This window comes from Chiloscyllium plagiosum, chromosome 4, assembly GCF_004010195.1.
Source record: "Chiloscyllium plagiosum isolate BGI_BamShark_2017 chromosome 4, ASM401019v2, whole genome shotgun sequence".
In the NCBI taxonomy this organism is placed as follows: Eukaryota; Metazoa; Chordata; class Chondrichthyes; order Orectolobiformes; family Hemiscylliidae; genus Chiloscyllium; species Chiloscyllium plagiosum.
In genome coordinates this window covers 103,369,948-103,390,160 of record NC_057713.1, presented here as the reverse complement: position 1 = coordinate 103,390,160, position 20,213 = coordinate 103,369,948, and the positions used below count along the sequence as shown (strand labels likewise).

The 20,213-nt window shown below is 45.4% G+C and overlaps 1 protein-coding gene across 1 annotated transcript in view; it reads left to right on the top strand.

The window, feature by feature from the left end:
- Nucleotides 1-14,703: 14,703 nt before the first annotated feature.
- The window catches only part of avl9 (AVL9 homolog (S. cerevisiase)), a 94,306-nt gene continuing 88,796 nt past the window's right edge, over nucleotides 14,704-20,213 (top strand). The window contains exon 1 of the mRNA XM_043688809.1: nucleotides 14,704-14,904. Within this exon, the coding sequence (XP_043544744.1) occupies nucleotides 14,782-14,904 (123 nt within the window). The 5' untranslated portion in view covers nucleotides 14,704-14,781. The remainder of the gene's footprint in view (nucleotides 14,905-20,213) is intronic.

The following is a 20,213-nucleotide window of genomic DNA, read 5'->3' as shown; positions in this document are numbered from 1 at the left end:
AGAATGTGAATGGTCCTATCAGCTTGGAAAATATAACCCCTCCATTCAAGATGGCAACAAAGCCTGTTAGTGTAATATAGGTGGAGTCATAGAGCCATAGAGTCATAGAGCTGTACAGCATGGAAACAGACCCTTCAGTCCAACTTGTCCATGCCGACCAGATATCCCAACCTAATCTAGTCCCATTTGCCAGAACTTGGCCCATATCCCTATAAACCCTTCCTATTCATATATCCATTCAGATGCCTTTTAAATAATGCAATTGTACCAGCCTCCAACACTTCCTCTGGCAACTCATTCCATATGCACACCACCCTCTGCGTGAAAACGTTGCCCCTTAGGTCCCTTTTACATCATTCCCCTCTCACCCTAAACCTATGTCCTCTAGTTCTGGACTCCCCCACCCAAGGGAAAAGACTTTTTCTATTTATCCTATCCATGCCCCTCATGATTTTATAAACCTCTATGAGGTCGCCCCTCAACCTTCGGCGCTCCAGGGAAAACACCCCAGCCTATTCAGCCTCTCCCTATAGCTCAAATCCTCCAACCCTGGCAACATACTTGTAAATCTTTTCTGAACCCTTTCAAGTTTCACAACATCTTTCCGATAGGAAGAAGACCAGAATTGCACGCAATATTCCAAAAGTAGCCTAACCAACGCCCGTATAGCCGCAACATAACCTCCCAATTCCTATACTCAATGCTCTGACCAATAAAGGAAAGCATGCCAAAACGCCTTCTTCACTATCCTATCTATCTGTGACTCTACTTTCAAGGAGCTATGAACCTACACTCCAAGGTCTCTCTGTTCAGCAACACTTCCTTTGACCTTAGTATTAATTGTATAAGTACTGCTAAGATTTGCTTTCTGTTGAAGAAAAATTTTTGAGACACAGATCTTGAGAACTGATTAGTTTATTATATGATATATCATGGGGAATTCACTGTTCTAACTGTGGCTCAGTGTTATTCTGAAATACATCAGAACACCAGGGATTACATAGAGAAAACAGATAGGAGCTGATCGTTAAGTACAAGGCTTCGGTATGCTTACAAGATGGTACTGAATTAGAGGTCAGCTGTTTGGGTCAAAACTAAATACTAAGCAGAGATGTCCTTAATTAGCTGAGCAACCATGAAATGTCAATAATTCATAGGGGAACAGGACTAATTGACAAGCCTAGGTCCCCTTGGCTGACCATGCTGCATTCACTGGCCATTCATCAAAGTAGAAAAAGCACTAACTCATAGGCTAGTGGACTCGCATAGATTAGGCCTAATTTTAGCATTACTTCCTAGTAAGGCATGTACAACTAACATACCAACTACTATGATTTACAAAATGGTTTCTCAGCTGGAATAGGAAAATGGCTTTCTGGCAAACCATGCCAAATTTTCCTCCACACTTTCTGAAAATGCAGCACCTCACATTTATCTAAATTAAACACCATCTGCCAATCCTCATCCCATTGGCCCATCTGATCAAGATTCAATTGTAATCTGAGGTAACCTTCTTCACAGGCCACGGCACCTCCAATTTTGGTGTCATTTGCAAAGTTACTAACTATAACTCCTATATTCATATCCAAATCATTTATATAAAGTAGTGAGAACAGCACCGATCCTTGTGGCACTCCACTGATCACAGGTCTCCAGTCTGAAAAATAACCCTCCACCATCACACTCTGTCTTCTACCTTTGAGCCAGTTCTGTATTCAAATGGCTAGTTCTCCCCGTATTCCATGAGATCTAACCTTGCAACCCAGACTCCCATGGGGAGCTTGTCGAACACCTTACTGGTGGGTGGCACGGTGGCACAGTGGTTAGCACTGCTGCCTCACAGCGCCTGAGACCCGGGTTCAATTCCCGCCTCAGGCGACTGACTGTGTGGAGTTTGCGCGTTCTCCCCATGTCTGCGTGGGTTTCCTCCGGGTGCTCCGGTTTCCTTCCACAGTCCAAAGATGTGCAGGTCAGGTGAATTGGCCATGCTAAATTGCCCGTAGTGTTAGGTAAGGGGTAAATGTAGGGGTATGGGTGGGTTGCGCTTCGGCGGGTCGGTGTGGACTTGTTGGGCCGAAGGGCCTGTTTCCACACTGTAATGTAATCTAATCTAATCTAATCTAATCTGAAGTCCAAAGAGATCACATCTACTGCTCTGCCATGATCAATCCATTTTGTTATTTTTGCAAAAAACTCAATCAAATTTGTGAGACATGACTTTCCACACACAAAGCCATGGTGACTATCCCTAATCAGTACTTGCCTTTCCAAATACATGTACATTCTGACCCTCAGGATTCCCTCCAACAACTTGCCCACCACTGACGTCAGGCTCACTGGTCTCTAGTTCCCTGACTTGTCCTTACCACCTTTCTTCAATATTACTACCACGTTAGTCAACCTCCAGTCTTCCGGCACTTCACCTGTGACTATCGATGACACAAGTATCTCAGCAAGGGGCCCAGCAATCACTTCCCTAGCTTCCCACAGAGTTCTAGAGTACGCCTGATCAGGTCCTGGGGATTTATCCACCTTTATGCTTTTCAAGTCATCCAGCACTTCCTCCTCTGTAAGATAGACATTTTTCAAGATGTCACCATCTATTTCCCCACATTCTATATCTTCCATGTCCTTCACCACACTAAACATTGATGCAAAATGCTCATTTAGTATCTCCCCCATCTGCTGCGGCTCCATAAAAAGGTCGCCTTGCCAATCTTTGAGGGGCCCTATTTCTCCCTAGTTACCTTTTTGTCCTTAATGTATTTGTAAAACCCCTTTGGATTCTCCTTAACCCTATTTGCCAAGCTATCTTATGGTTCCTTTTTGCCCTCCTGATTTCCCTTTTAAGTATACTCCTACTGCTTTCTATGGATTCACTCGATTTCTCCTGTCTATACCTGACATATGCTTCCTTCTTTTTCTTAATCAAACCCTCAATTTCTTTAGTCATCTAGCATTCCCTACACCTACCAGACTTTCCTTTCACCCTAACAGGAATAAGCTGAAAATGTGTTGCTGGAAAAGCGCAGCAGGTCAGGCAGCATACAAGGAGCAGGAGAATCGACGTTTCGGGCATGAGCCCTTCTTCAGGAACTCGGGCTCATGCCTGAATCATCGATTCTCCTGCTCCTTGGATGCTGCCTGACCTGCTGCGCTTTTCCAGCAACACATTTTCAGCTCTGATCTCCAGCATCTGCAGTCCTCACTTTCTCCCCTAACAGGAATATACTGTTTCTGGACTCTCGTTATCTCATTTCTGAAGGCTTCCCATTTTCCAGTTGTCCCTTTACCTGCGAACATCTGCCCCCAATCAGCTTTTGAAAGTTCTTGCTTAATACCATCAAAATTAGCCTTCCTCCAACTTAGAACTTCAACTGTTAGATCTGGTCTATCCTTTTCGATAAGTATTTTAAAGCTAATAGAATTATGGTCACTGGCCTCAAAGTGCTCCCCCACTTGACACCTCAAGTCACGCTCCCTGCCTTAGTTCCCAAGAGTAGGTCAAGTTTTGCACCCTCTCTAATGGGTACATCCACATACTGACTCAGAAAATTTTCTTGTACACTGTTAACAAATTCCTCTCCATCTAAACCCTTAACACTATGGCAATCCCAGTCTATGTTCGGAAAGTTAAAATCCCCTACCATAACCACCCTATTATTCTTACAGATAACTGAAACCTCCTTCCACGTTTGTTTCTCAATTTCCCGCTAACTGTTCAGGGATCTATAATACAATTCCAATAAGATGATCATCCCTTTCTTATTTCTCAGTTCCATGCAAATAACCTCCCTGGATGTTTTCCGGGAATATCCTCCCTCAGCACAGCTGTAATGCTATCCCTTATCAAGAACACCATCCCCTTCCTCTCTTGCCTCCCTTTCTATCCTTCCTGTAGCATTTGTATCCTGGAACATTAATCTGCCAGACCTGTCCATCCATCCCTGAGCCATGTTTCTGTAATTGCTAAGATATCCCAGTCCCACGTTCCTAACCATGCCCTGAGTTCATATGCCTTCCCTATTGGGTCTCTTGCAATGAAATAAATGCAGTTTAATTTATCAGTCCTACCTTGTTCTCTGCTTTGTTCCTGCCGGCCCTAACGTTTGACTTGCTTCTTTCTTCAACTGTACCACGCTCTTTCCTCAGTATCCCCTTGGGTCCCACCCCCACCCCACCTTGTTAGTTTAAATCCTCCGAGCAATCCTAGCAAATCTCCCTGTCTGTATATTAATCCCCTTCCAATTCAGGTGTAATCCATCCTTCTTGTACAGGTCACTTCTACCCCAGAAGAGATTCCAATGATCCAAAAAATGTGCATCCTTCTCCCATACACCAGCTCTTCAGCAACGCATTCATCTGCTCCATCCTCATATTCCTACCCTTACTAGCTCGTAGCTAGTATGAATCATTAAGGGCATAATGGTCACTTAGAAAACCTCAAGGTAATCAGGAAATATAAGCATTGTTTTTGTGAAAGGGAAATTCTTTTATAATTGATTTATTTAAATTATTTTAAGGAGAAACAGAGAGTTTGCATAAATTGATCTTTTCCAGATGCTCAACGATGACAAGTAAGGTCCCACAGGTGTCTGTGTTGGTCCTTCAATTTTAATATCAAAATGAGTTTGGTGAGGTGGTCAGAAGCATGGTGGCTAGATTAGTGGATGACATTAAGATAGGTAGGAAAGTATATGGTGAAGATGTCACAGCAAGGATGAGAACTAATATAGATAAGCTAAGAAAGCGGGCAATAATCTGGCAAGTGGAATATAATATGCAAAAATATGAAGTTATTCCCTTTGGCAGGGAAAAACCTTAAGTATAGAGAGATCTGGATTTCCAGTGTAAGAGTCACAACAATTTACTATACAGTTACAGCAAGTGATTAAGGTAAATAGAATGTTATTCTTTATTTTGATCAGAATTGAACATAAAGGTGAGGCAGTTATCTTTCAGTTATGTAGTGCATGTTGAAACCATATCTTAAAAATTAAGTGCAGTTTGGTTTCCTTACTTAAGGATGTAAATGACTTGGAGGTGATTCACTAGATTGATATCTTGGATTAACAGGTTGTCGTATGGGGAAAGATTAGATAGACTAGATTTGCTTTTGTTGAAAGTAAGAAGAACACGTGGTGACAATGCTGAATGGTCTTACCAAAAGATGTGAAAAGAATGTTTACTTCATGGGTGAGTCCCGATCTAGAAACACAGTTTTAAAATTAGAAGTTGCCCTTTTAAGACAGAAATAAGAGGACTTTTCTTTCAAAGAATTGGAACTCTTCACCTCAAAAGGCAGTGGAGGCAATGTCACTGAAGGTTTGTAAGGTGAATGTTAGGTAGATCACCAGGGAGTCAAAGGTTATCAGAAGTAGATGAGAATGTAGACTATGGAACACTAACAGATCAGCCATGATCTTATTGAATGGCAGTGAATGCCTCCTTCAGTTCTTAATGTGTATGTTCATTCATATGGCACACACTACAAGAATCCATCTTACAGCAAGTTCAATAAAGACACAGTACAAGTGAGACTATAACATGGTGTCAGAGTGGACCTGAGAGTGAGTGTTGTATAGCTGTATTCAATCACAGCCAGTAAAATGTTCACAGCTGCTGAAAGTTGCTAAAAGCCACAAAAAAAGGAACAAAGCAGTAGACCACACTGAAGTTACTGGGTAAGACATAACAGCTGCAAACATGCAAGTTGAAAGAATGTGTGATTTGAAGCAGAACTGAAATATTCTTTCACTTTCAATTGGAAAGCTACAAAATTGCAACAGATTTAATGAATAAACCAAAGCATTTAGTAGTAGCTATGTTGTTATCACTGTGAGAAAGAGTAATCCATCCAAAATCTCTCTGAAAAACAAGAGTCAGAAATTATTGAAAGCTGATCAGCAAGATGTGAACTTATTATCTACATGAACCATCAGTCCCAGAAGTCCATAAATGCCAACAATGGAAATGGAACAACTTATAGTAGCTACACAATGACACAGAAATGACACTCTCCAGAGAAGTAATCAAGAGTTAGCTACAACTCATATATGTACAGTTAAGAAATCAGCACAAATTGCAGTGCATGTGCAGAGATTGATGGGAATAATAAACTCCTAATTCATGGCATTTGGTATGCTTTCTTTTATTATTCAGAGCATTGGGTTTTCTCTGGAGCATCGGAAGGTGAGGGGTAACTTTATAGAGGTTTATAAAATCATGAGGGGTATAGATAGGATACATAAAAAAGTTCTTATCCCTTGGGTGCGGGAATCCAGAACTATAGGGCAAAGGTTTAGGGTGAGAGGGCAAAGCTATAAAAGGGACCAAAGGGGCAACTTTTTCACACAGAGGGTGGTGCATGCATGGAATGAGCTGCCAGATGAAGTGGTGGAAGCTGGTACAAATTCAGCATTTAAAAGGGAATCTGGATGGGTATATGAATAGGAAAGATTTAGAGGGATATGGGCCAAGTGCTGGCAAATGGAACTAGATTAGGTTAGGATATCTGATTGGCCTGGATGAGTTGGACCGAAGGGTCTGTTTCCGTGCTGTATATCTCTATGATTCTATGACTATGTGAACAGTTGTGTGTATAGAAAATATTTTGTGTAACTCACAGAGTAAATAATTTGCATGCAAATTTTTTTTTGTCTGTTAAGAGAAAAAGGAATGTTTGGGTTTGCAATGCAGTACTGCAAGAAATTACCTCTGGTTTACCATGGTATGTGACATCTACTCTGAGGCACACACTGTAGCATCCATCTTACAGTTCAATAAACACACTGTACAAGCAAGATTGTTGTCCTGTGAACAGCCTAGGCACATTTGCTTTTACAGCTAGATATATTCTCCTTAAAATATTAAGTATGTGCCTTCAATGATAAACCCCAGCTGGGGATCGATGATGGCAAGAAAAGAAATGAGCAGGCATCAATGCAAAGCCGCTGATTCAGAGGGACAGACACCAACATCAATGAAATAAACAAGAAATAGAGAGTGACCACAAAAGGGAAAGATTGCTCATTGCTAAAATACCCTTCCTCACTTTCTGACTGTAATAGTTGAAGGCAAATAAAAATGTCAAGGCAGACACCAGTGCAATACGTGTGACCACTCAACTGGATGAAAAACACAATGTAACCTCTAACAACAACAGGTTAAGGTGAGAATTCAGAGGCTCCTGGGTAGGCCAGCTCAATGGGAAACATCCAAACGAGAAGGAGAATTTTTCATCTTTCCGCCTGAACATTCTGGCCTAACCTTTGATGGAGTCAGCTACTTAACTATAAAACTGTTCCACCCTGATGACCATCGTGCTGCCTACAACTGTTTGATAACCTGCACTCTAAATCCATGTATTCTTTGGGTCTTGCTCATGAAATTGCTCTTTCAACTAAAATTCATTCCCTTATTAGGCTATGCCCACAACATTCTCCTAAAACACGTGTTATAAATGGATAATGGCAAAAGAAAACCTAGGCAGTCACCATTAAAGAGTATGAGCTGAGAAAAATGACATACCCCAAAAAATAAGCATATAAACACAAGAGAAGATACCTCCTTGTTACTTGAATATCCTTCCCTAAGTTGTAAACCTAATTACTGCATCAGAGACTTGGATGAACCCTTTAAAACTAATCAAAAAAGGCATATCCTAACTCTCTCTCTAACCCAGGTTTGCAACTTGGGCCTAATCCTGTAACTCTTGAAACTCAAATGAATAAATCTTAGGAGCCTGGAATATTACCTATACTTGCAATCTCACAAAATGCAATTTAGTCCCATAGTGATTTGGTTTCACAGCCTTCAACTCAACACTACATCCTATCAATCCTTTAAAACTCCACCTAAAATAATATTTCTTTCTTTTGCCCCTATCATGACGGTTCTTTCAACCAACGGTGACTTAGTGGAGGGGTGACATGGTGGCTCAATGGTTAGTACTGCTGCCTCACAGCGCCAGGGACCTGGATTTGATTCCAGCCTTGGGCAACTGTCTGTGTGGCGTTTGTACATTCTCTCCGTGTCTGTGTGGGTTTACTCCCAAGTCCAAGGATCTGCTGGTTAGGTGAGCTGGCCATGCTAAATCGCCCATAGTGTTCAGGGATGTGTAAGTTAGGTGCATTAGTCAGGGGTAAATGTAGAATAATATGGTAGGGGAATGGGTCTGGGTGGGTTGCTCTTTGGACGGTTGGTTTGGACTTGTTGGGCCACGCTGTAGGAATTTTTATGATTCAAATATATCCTCTTGAAAGTTTTTCGGATACTTATTGTATTTTAACCATACCATCTGGTAGGAATGAATAAACATACTAATGTATGAACTTGGAGCAAGAGGAGTCCATTCAAACCTTTGAGTCTGCTCTGCCATTCAGTAAGATCATGGATGATTTTGCTGTGACCTCAGTTTCACTTACTAACCTGCCCCTAGTAAATAAATGGTAAGTAAAACCTAGATATGCACTTCTTCAGAGCTGAAAAGTGGCAGATAAATATAGAATAAAATGCAAGAAGTCAGAGTGAGGTTTGAGAAGATTTGTAGCTCAGATTTAGGTTCTGGATGTAGATTTGCTCACTGAGCTGGAAGGTTCATGTTCAGACGTTTCGTCACCATACTAGGTAACATCTTTAGCGAGCCTCCGGATGAAGCATTGCTAATGATTCCTGCTTTCTATTTATATGTTTGGGTTGGTGACATCATTTCGTGTGGTGATGTTATTTCCTATGGTGATCTCAGTTCTTGTTCTTTTTCTCAGGGGGTGGTAAAACAGGTCCAAGTCAATGCGTTTGTTGATAGAGTTCTGTTTGGAATGCCATGCTTCTAATAATTCTCGTGTGTATCTCAGTTTGGTTTGTTCTAGGATGGATGTGTTGTCCCAGTCGAAGTGGTGTCCTTCCTCATCTATATGTAAGGATATTGATGAGAGAGGGTCATGTCGTTTTGTGGCTAGTTGATGTTCATGTATCCTGGTGTCTAGTTTTCTGCCTGTTTGTCCAATGTAGTGTTTGTTACAGTCCTTGCAAGTGTTCAGCCAGCCAAATGACTATCCTTTTTCGAACATTCCTATGAAAACCTCTACACCTAGCTGCTGGTTCTGGCGCACACACGATGAAACGGTCTGCATTTAGCCCCCAGTTCTGGTGGATACACTTGAGTTTGTGGGTCACAATAAATGTATTTGCATTGGCACAGGCTAGCAACAAATATTTTACAAAACGTAGTGGTGACAGGAAGCCATCATCCCAAAGAGTTTTCTGGACCTCAAAGTCACTGACTGAAAACATTGTGGCACATGTGCAGAATTTTGAGGGATTAATCATGATTGCTGCATTTTTTACTGCACTAAGACACAGGATACGAGCTGAACTGCATGAGGAACCTATTTCAAATATCCTGAAGAAATGTAGTCCACAGCCATTAAACAGGCAAGTGAGACTACTACCAATTATTTCATTCCTTGTAATAGACAAACTAAAAGGGAATATTGTGATAATGAGAAATTAGAAAACCTGGCTCTCAGGGCACTGTAATGTCATTGGAACAGGAAATCAATGTGAAACACATCAGACAATTCTGTGGAATATGGCTTTGAACCTTTGAAATTATTGGAACTGAAGCCAGGATATACTGGAGACATGTTTTGCCTTTTGGTTCACCAAGTATTTAAGATAACATATACTATTGTGTGCTATTATCTATGACAAAATAGAACTACTGCTGAAGCCACATATCCAGTGCTCTTAAACAGGAGTTTTACTCTTGGTCCACCATATCGCTAATACTCAATAGAAGGTAACAGAAACTGGCTTATGTAAACCCTGTTTCGTCAGTCAGACTCTACTATCAATGCTATACAAATATTATGGCCAGGTTCCAGATATTCCTGACAGATCAGGATGGAAAACCAAACTTAAAGTACAAATGAACATTTATTAACTCTTTACATAAATAATATTCACATGGTATAGCAAGACTCTATTGGAATATTCTATTGGGCCCCACTTTAACATCATCTGATATGGCTGATGATGCAGTTTAGCATTCAGCAATTAGCTATAAACTCCATATAGTTTGCCTACCTTCACAAGTCTTTCATTCCAAAGTTACTATCGGCTATCTAAGTCAAAGGAAAAGCATTAAAATGGTTTGGCTAATGTGCATAATGGTTTATTTGTTTCTCATGGAGGAGTGGGAGAACACTAATTTAGTGGAGAAGGATGTGAAGTAAGAATGATGATGAACAAAAGGATTCAAAATTGGTCAGGTCAGTTCTGGTCCCAGACTTGTACTTTATTCATAAAAAAATCTCTTCGTTTATCTACAGTCACAAATGCAGTTCATTTCTGCACAGTTGCATATCAAGTATACAAACAAAACATTAGACTTTCACTCTATCCAAAAAATCATAGACCTCTCTTACACATACAATACTAATATTTACATACGTTTGAGACACTGGGAGGTACAACAATTGAACAGATCCCCATTTACCATCAGCAAGAAGACCTCAAACAGTGGTTTTTCCCCACAGTGCCTTAGTGGCAGCTGCCCCAAGTTTTAGCGCATCCCTCAGCACGTAGTCCTGGATCTTGGAATGTGCCAGTCTGTAACACTTGGTTGGGATCAATTCCTTGTTCTGGAAGACTAACAAGTTTTGGGTAGACAAAAGAGTGTCTTTACCAAACTGATGGTCCTCCAGGCACAGTTAATGTTTGTCTCAGTGGGCATCCTGGGGACAGTTCATAGAGCATACTGACCTGCATCACGGAGCTTCTTGAGACGAACCTCGATAAAAACCATTGCATCTTTCTCCAGACTATCTTTGCAAAGACATATTCCAGCAGGAGATGTGTGACATTGTTAACATCTGCTTACGGGCAGTGTGTGATGGCACAGACCGACCGGGCGTACATGAAGGATCTCACCGGTGGTGACCTTCTCGCCACCAGCCAAGTGATGTCTTGGTGCAGATCCAGCCAGACACATCAGGACAGCATGTACCAGATCCTATATGTTATGTCAGTAGTTGAAGCCAACTGCCTGATCTGCATGATGTTGATGCCCTTTCTGCCTCGTCTTCTGTGACACCTGCTTAGACCATGTGCAAGAGACTCTGAGACCAAGTACATAAACCTCTACCTATTAGGAACTCTAAAGGAATCAGACCATTATCTAAAGATATCTACGAACAACTATGATTTGGAGATGCCGGTGTTGGACTGGGGTGTACAAAGTTAAAAATCACACAACACCAGGTTATAGTCCAACAGGTTTAATTGGAAGCACACTAGCTTTCGGAGCGACGCTCCTTCAGCAGGTGATAGTGGAGGGCTCGATCGTAACACAGAATTTATAGCAAAAATTTACAGTGTGATGTAACTGAAATTATACATTGAAAAATTGATTGTCTGTTAAACTTTTCATCTGTCAGAATACAGTGATAGTTTCACTTCTTTCATGTGTAAATCACAAAACCTTTTTTTTAAGTTGCATTCTCGGGTTAGCTGTTAACAATGGTGATAGCTAGACAATATGTTGAAGGTGTTGGCCCCCTGTGTTCTCTGTCTATGCCATGATCTTTAGATTGATTCTAATCTAAAAAGTGAGATAACAGAGTTTTACGTAAATTCACGAACAACTAAGCATAGTCAGGTTGATGACATTTTCATCAATATACCCTCCTGTTCGGTCTCACCACTGGCTTGTAGGTATTGAAGTGAAACAGTAAAAGTACTGCTAAAAAGATATTTGTTGAAGCTATTCATACAGCATGAGAATTTTTTTTTTTGTAAATTGTTATTCTTATAAATTATCCTGGGTCTAGATTAGAGTGGTGTTCGAAAAGCACAGCAGGTCAGGCAGCATCCAAGGAGTAGGATTAAATTTTCCTGACAAGTACAAGATGAAAAGCTTTGTCAAAATGAGTCTGTTCAAGAAAACTTAAGTTCTGAAATACCAAATGACTATTTGTAACGTGTTTAGTGACAAGGTTAGAGTGGCGCTGGAAAAGCACAGCAGGTCAGGCATCATCCAAGGAGCAGGAAAATCGACTTTTCAGGCAAAAGCCCTTCATCAGGAATGGCGAAACAACTCAAAATATTGGAGTTCATTGACTGTGTTGTGTGGTTAGAAATTCTTGAGATCTGCAGTTTTTTAGAGGGTCTGCTTTGACCTTAGATGAGTCAACAATGTCACTGATGAAGTTGATGGCAAATTGGAGATCTCACTTGTGGCTGCAGTTGAGACTAGCTTAGAAGAGAATACTAAGCATTAACATTCCTCAATCAGATAACCTTGAAAATGATTCACATATGTCTTGCATTCTAACACTAGGTAAGAATGGATGATAGTAAGGAAAACCAATCAGACACTAATGCATTGTATGAACCAAGAAGACTGGCCAGTATCAGTGGAATAAAACTCGAGGGGAGGGAAGATAAGGCTTGCTGCCTGAATTCCTCTTCCTAGTCCCAAACCTCCATTTCACCAGTTTCCTCATTTCGCCTCCCCCCAGCCTGTCTCAGTCAAATCCGCCTTCCTAACCTGCAATCTTCTTCCCGACCTCTCCGCCCCCACCCCAGTCTGACCTATCACCCTCACCTTGACCTCTTTCCACCTATCACATTTCTGACGCCCCTCCCCCAAGTCCCTCCTCCCTATCTTTTATCTTAGCCTGCTGGACCAACTTTCCTCATTCCTGAAGAAGGGCTAATGCCCGAAACGTCGATTCTCCTGTTCCCTAGATGCTGCCTGACCTGCTGCGCTTTTCCAGCAACACATTTCCATCCCAAACCTCCATCCTACAGCTGAATATTAGTTTAAGAATGTCACATTTACAAAGGAATCCTCAAACATTTACAAAGGAATCTTGTATTGCTTTCCTCTTCTTACACTGAGTGAACATTGATTTTCTATTCTGAACTCTTGTGGTACAAGCAACTCCTTTAACCTGTGAAGCAGTATAAATGTCTGCCTGACAAATCCAGTTGTTATTGAAACCCAGTAACTTTCTACCTGTGTTCCAGCAACTGGTAGCATTTCCTAAGAGAAAATGAGGACTGCAGATGCTGGAGATCAGAGCTGAAAAATGTTTTGCTGGAAAAGCGCAGCAGGTCAGGCAGCATCCAAGGAGCAGGAGAATCGACGTTTCGGGCATAAGCCCTTCTTCAGGAATGACCTGCTGCACTTTTCCAGCAACACATTTTTCAGCATTTCCTAAGACACATGATAGTCCTTTGGTTACCACAAGTTCCACTCTAATAAGAATCATAGAATCCCTATAGTGTGGAAAGAGGCCATTTGGACCAACAAGTCAACAACAATTCTCCTAAGAGTCTCTCCCACCCAGACCATTCCCCTACTCTATTACTCAACATTTACCCCTGACTAATGCACCCGACTTACACATCCCTGAACACTATGGGCAATTTAGCATGGCCAATTCACCTAACCTGCACATCTTTGGATTGTGGCAAGAAACCGGAGCACCGGGAGGAAATACACATAGACAGAGGGAGAATGTGCAAACTCCACACAGACAGTCGCCCGAGGCTGAAATCGAACCCAGATCCCTAGCACGGTGAGGCAGCAGTGCTAACCACTGAGCCACTGTGCCGAAACTGAGATAAATTCCTTCAGTCTAAGATGTTAAATATGAATTTTGAAGTAGGTCTAAATTATAACGCTATTTTTCAATTCATTCCTCAAAATGGACCTAAGACTTACTTATTTATGCACTGAAGTACAAAACACAAATATCCTAAATATTACATATCTAGACAACAAATGCAGCATCTTGGGGTATTGAGGTTTCCTTCTCTTTAAGCTAGAAGCTGTGGGCTTGAGACAATCCCGGCCTTGGTAGTCAAGGAAGTTGCATTGAGAACAAATCCAACCACAATGCGTATTGCCATGCAGCAACTCCTTTTAACCAATTCCAATAGTCGACTATAATTATCCATAGCTGCAGACTGCATCATGGATGTAAAAGCGATTTGCCACTCGGACTTCCTGAGCAAAGTGTTAACACATCCCCCCCAGAGGTAAAGTGAGATAGCTATCTTGTAATCTGTAGTTCCACTCCTTTTCAGTTGGGCATGAGAAGTTATCGGTCTGCCTTTCAATGAGTTCATGTAATCACCAAATTGTCAGTTTTCAAGCAGTCCTGAAGGAGAGTTGTACCAGACTCTAAACACTAACTCAGTATCTCTCTGCACAAATGCTGCTGGGACTTGCTGAGATTCTCCAGATGTACCTAACTGTCAGGGTTTACACTGTGATCCACAGTCTGCACTCTGATACACCAATCCGAAGACCATAACTAAGATACTGATCTCCCTGTAACGGTCTAACCTCAAGATCATTACTAAGATATTGATCTCCCTATAATGATCTAACCCCAAGATCATTAAATATGACATTGATTTCCCTGTAACAGTCTAACCCCAAGATCATTACTATGACATTGATCTCCCTGTAATGATCTATCCCCAAGACCATAACTAAGGTAATGATCTCCCTGTGATGGTCTAACTCAAGACCATAACTAAGACATTCTGCAATGCACTGGACCTGGACCACAGACAGGTGGTCCAATCCAGACCAATCCAGACCAATACTGAACCTCCGCACTGCGCATGTCCATTCTGCCCGCACCTTGTGTATTGGTGATGTCACGACGCCCGGGGCGCACTGACGCACCGCGGCTCCAGGCGGAAGTGCGCACGGGCGGCTGCTCCGGCCCTGAGTTGAGTCACCCTCGGGGGCTCGGGATGGAGTTGGGGGCTGAGGCCCAGGCTCAGACTCAGACTCAGGCCCAGGATCAGGCCGGAGCTGAGGGCGGGGCTGTGCTGCATATCGTCGTAGTCGGTTTCCACCACAAGAAAGGTTGCCAGGTGAGCGGAGCATTGGATGTTGGCAAAAAAAAAGCCCGTGACTGGAGGGTTTGTGGGGTCTCGGGGTCAGGCTGAGGATGTACGGGTGTGGGGAGACCAGACTGTGGGATCAGGGGATGGGGAGATCAGACTGTGGGATCAGGGGGTGTGGGGAGATCAGACTGTGGGATCAGGGGATTAGGAGGTCAGACTGTGGGATCATGGGGATAGGGAGATCAGACTGTGGGATCATGGGGATAGGGAGATCAGACTGTGGGATCAGGGGGTGTGGGGAGATCAGACTGTGGGATCATGGGGTGTGGGGAGATCAGACTGTGGGATCAGGGGGTGTGGGGAGACCAGACTGTGGGATCATGGGGTGTGGGGAGATCAGACTGTGGGATCATGGGGTGTGGGGAGATCAGACTGTGGGATCAGGGGGTGTGGGGAGACCAGACTGTGGGATCATGGGGTGTGGGGAGATCAGACTGTGGGATCATGGGGATAGGGAGATCAGACTGTGGGATCAGGGGGTGTGGGGAGACCAGACTGTGGGATCATGGGGTGTGGGGAGATCAGACTGTGGGATCATGGGGATAGGGAGATCAGACTGTGGGATCAGGGGGTGTGGGGAGACCAGACTGTGGGATCATGGGGTGTGGGGAGATCAGACTGTGGGATCATGGGGATAGGGAGATCAGACTGTGGGATCAGGGGGTGTGGGGAGACCAGACTGTGGGATCATGGGGTGTGGGGAGATCAGACTGTGGGATCATGGGGATAGGGAGATCAGACTGTGGGATCAGGGGGTGTGGGGAGACCAGACTGTGGGATCATGGGGTGTGGGGAGATCAGACTGTGGGATCATGGGGATAGGGAGATCAGACTGTGGGATCAGGGGGTGTGGGGAGACCAGACTGTGGGATCATGGGGTGTGGGGAGATCAGACTGTGGGATCATGGGGATAGGGAGATCAGACTGTGGGATCAGGGGGTGTGGGGAGACCAGACTGTGGGATCATGGGGTGTGGGGAGATCAGACTGTGGGATCATGGGGATAGGGAGATCAGACTGTGGGATCAGGGGGTGTGGGGAGACCAGACTGTGGGATCATGGGGTGTGGGGAGATCAGACTGTGGGATCATGGGGATAGGGAGATCAGACTGTGGGATCAGGGGGTGTGGGGAGACCAGACTGTGGGATCATGGGGTGTGGGGAGATCAGACTGTGGGATCATGGGGATAGGGAGATCAGACTGTGGGATCAGGGGGTGTGGGGAGACCAGACTGTGGGATCATGGGGTGTGGGGAGATCAGACTGTGGGATCATGGGGATAGGGAGATCAGACTGTGGGATCAGGGGGTGTGGGGAGACCAGACTGTGGGATCATGGGGTGTGGGGAGATCAGACTGTGGGATCATGGGGATAGGGAGATCAGACTGTGGGATCAGGGGGTGTGGGGAGACCAGACTGTGGGATCATGGGGTGTGGGGAGATCAGACTGTGGGATCATGGGGATAGGGAGATCAGACTGTGGGATCAGGGGGTGTGGGGAGACCAGACTGTGGGATCATGGGGTGTGGGGAGATCAGACTGTGGGATCATGGGGATAGGGAGATCAGACTGTGGGATCAGGGGGTGTGGGGAGACCAGACTGTGGGATCATGGGGTGTGGGGAGATCAGACTGTGGGATCATGGGGATAGGGAGATCAGACTGTGGGATCAGGGGGTGTGGGGAGACCAGACTGTGGGATCATGGGGTGTGGGGAGATCAGACTGTGGGATCATGGGGATAGGGAGATCAGACTGTGGGATCAGGGGGTGTGGGGAGACCAGACTGTGGGATCATGGGGTGTGGGGAGATCAGACTGTGGGATCATGGGGATAGGGAGATCAGACTGTGGGATCAGGGGGTGTGGGGAGACCAGACTGTGGGATCATGGGGTGTGGGGAGATCAGACTGTGGGATCATGGGGATAGGGAGATCAGACTGTGGGATCAGGGGGTGTGGGGAGACCAGACTGTGGGATCATGGGGTGTGGGGAGATCAGACTGTGGGATCATGGGGATAGGGAGATCAGACTGTGGGATCAGGGGGTGTGGGGAGACCAGACTGTGGGATCATGGGGTGTGGGGAGATCAGACTGTGGGATCATGGGGATAGGGAGATCAGACTGTGGGATCAGGGGGTGTGGGGAGACCAGACTGTGGGATCATGGGGTGTGGGGAGATCAGACTGTGGGATCATGGGGATAGGGAGATCAGACTGTGGGATCAGGGGGTGTGGGGAGACCAGACTGTGGGATCATGGGGTGTGGGGAGATCAGACTGTGGGATCATGGGGATAGGGAGATCAGACTGTGGGATCAGGGGGTGTGGGGAGACCAGACTGTGGGATCATGGGGTGTGGGGAGATCAGACTGTGGGATCATGGGGATAGGGAGATCAGACTGTGGGATCAGGGGGTGTGGGGAGACCAGACTGTGGGATCATGGGGTGTGGGGAGATCAGACTGTGGGATCATGGGGATAGGGAGATCAGACTGTGGGATCAGGGGGTGTGGGGAGACCAGACTGTGGGATCATGGGGTGTGGGGAGATCAGACTGTGGGATCATGGGGATAGGGAGATCAGACTGTGGGATCAGGGGGTGTGGGGAGACCAGACTGTGGGATCATGGGGTGTGGGGAGATCAGACTGTGGGATCATGGGGATAGGGAGATCAGACTGTGGGATCAGGGGGTGTGGGGAGACCAGACTGTGGGATCATGGGGTGTGGGGAGATCAGACTGTGGGATCATGGGGATAGGGAGATCAGACTGTGGGATCAGGGGGTGTGGGGAGACCAGACTGTGGGATCATGGGGTGTGGGGAGATCAGACTGTGGGATCATGGGGATAGGGAGATCAGACTGTGGGATCAGGGGGTGTGGGGAGACCAGACTGTGGGATCATGGGGTGTGGGGAGATCAGACTGTGGGATCATGGGGATAGGGAGATCAGACTGTGGGATCAGGGGGTGTGGGGAGACCAGACTGTGGGATCATGGGGTGTGGGGAGATCAGACTGTGGGATCATGGGGATAGGGAGATCAGACTGTGGGATCAGGGGGTGTGGGGAGACCAGACTGTGGGATCATGGGGTGTGGGGAGATCAGACTGTGGGATCATGGGGATAGGGAGATCAGACTGTGGGATCAGGGGGTGTGGGGAGACCAGACTGTGGGATCATGGGGTGTGGGGAGATCAGACTGTGGGATCATGGGGATAGGGAGATCAGACTGTGGGATCAGGGGGTGTGGGGAGACCAGACTGTGGGATCATGGGGTGTGGGGAGATCAGACTGTGGGATCATGGGGATAGGGAGATCAGACTGTGGGATCAGGGGGTGTGGGGAGACCAGACTGTGGGATCATGGGGTGTGGGGAGATCAGACTGTGGGATCATGGGGATAGGGAGATCAGACTGTGGGATCAGGGGGTGTGGGGAGACCAGACTGTGGGATCATGGGGTGTGGGGAGATCAGACTGTGGGATCATGGGGATAGGGAGATCAGACTGTGGGATCAGGGGGTGTGGGGAGACCAGACTGTGGGATCATGGGGTGTGGGGAGATCAGACTGTGGGATCATGGGGATAGGGAGATCAGACTGTGGGATCAGGGGGTGTGGGGAGACCAGACTGTGGGATCATGGGGTGTGGGGAGATCAGACTGTGGGATCATGGGGATAGGGAGATCAGACTGTGGGATCAGGGGGTGTGGGGAGACCAGACTGTGGGATCATGGGGTGTGGGGAGATCAGACTGTGGGATCATGGGGATAGGGAGATCAGACTGTGGGATCAGGGGGTGTGGGGAGACCAGACTGTGGGATCATGGGGTGTGGGGAGATCAGACTGTGGGATCATGGGGATAGGGAGATCAGACTGTGGGATCAGGGGGTGTGGGGAGACCAGACTGTGGGATCATGGGGTGTGGGGAGATCAGACTGTGGGATCATGGGGATAGGGAGATCAGACTGTGGGATCAGGGGGTGTGGGGAGACCAGACTGTGGGATCATGGGGTGTGGGGAGATCAGACTGTGGGATCATGGGGATAGGGAGATCAGACTGTGGGATCAGGGGGTGTGGGGAGACCTGGGGGGTGTGGGGAGATCAGACTGGGATTAGGGGGTGTGGGGAGATCAGACTGTGGGATCAGGGGATGGGGAGATCAGGGGCTGTGGGGAGATCAGACTTTGGGATCGGGGGATGGGGAGGTCAGATTGTGGGGAGATCAGAATGTCGGGGATCAGGGATTGTGGGGAGATCAGAATGTGGGAGATCAGGGATTGTGGGGTGGTCAGACTGTGGCATCAGGGATTGTGTGAAGATCAGAGTGTGGAATCAGGGGATGCGGGAGATCTGAATGTGGGATTAGAGCCTTTGAGGGGTCAGTTTGAGGGTTTAGATTTGGTTACTTCGGGCTGTAGGATTGGACAGTGATGTTGGAATCTGTGTTCAGGGCTGATGGGATTAGTGTGTGATTGAGGGGAGTCTATTTGGAGGTGAGGGTAGTTTGGAGCCAGGGGTAAGGGTGCGGATTAGGGCAAAGGGGAATAAATATAGTAATCATAAATGACATACAAACATGAAAGCCAATCTAAGCTATACAAATTAGACAAGTTTTAACATTATTCTTTGATTTCAAAACATTAAGCCAATCTTGGAATTTACATAATCTAAATACAGAGCTGAAAAATGTGTTGCTGGAAAAGCGCAGCAGGTCAGGCAGCATCCAAGGAGCAGGAGAATCGACGTGTGTTCAGAAGAAGGGCTTATGCCCGAAACGTCAATTCTCCTGCTCCTTGGATGCTGCCTGACCTGCTGTGCTCTTCCAGCAACACATTTTTCAGCTCTGATCTCCAGCATCTGCAGTCCTCACTTTCTCATAATCTAAATACAGGCTATATATGATATTATTTGTTGACTTCTCATAATTTGTCAGCTGTTATGTACACATTATTACACTTGATCCTGTGATGAGCTTCCAACCTCATTTGTATCTTCTCTCATGTTGCTTTTTTCCATCTCTGTACCATCACTCAACTTTGCCCCTGTCTCAGTTCATCTGCGGCCGAAACTGAAATCCATGCCTTTGACATCCTAGATTTGACCATTCCCATGCACACCTGTCTGGTCATTCACATTCAATCTCTAAATTTAAGAGATTGGTATTGTAACTTGCAAGTTCCATTGCATTTCAGAGCCCAATGTTGATTTATAATGCTCCTGTGAAACACTTTGAGCTGTTTCACTATATTAATAGTGTTATTTAAGTGTAACATATTAGGA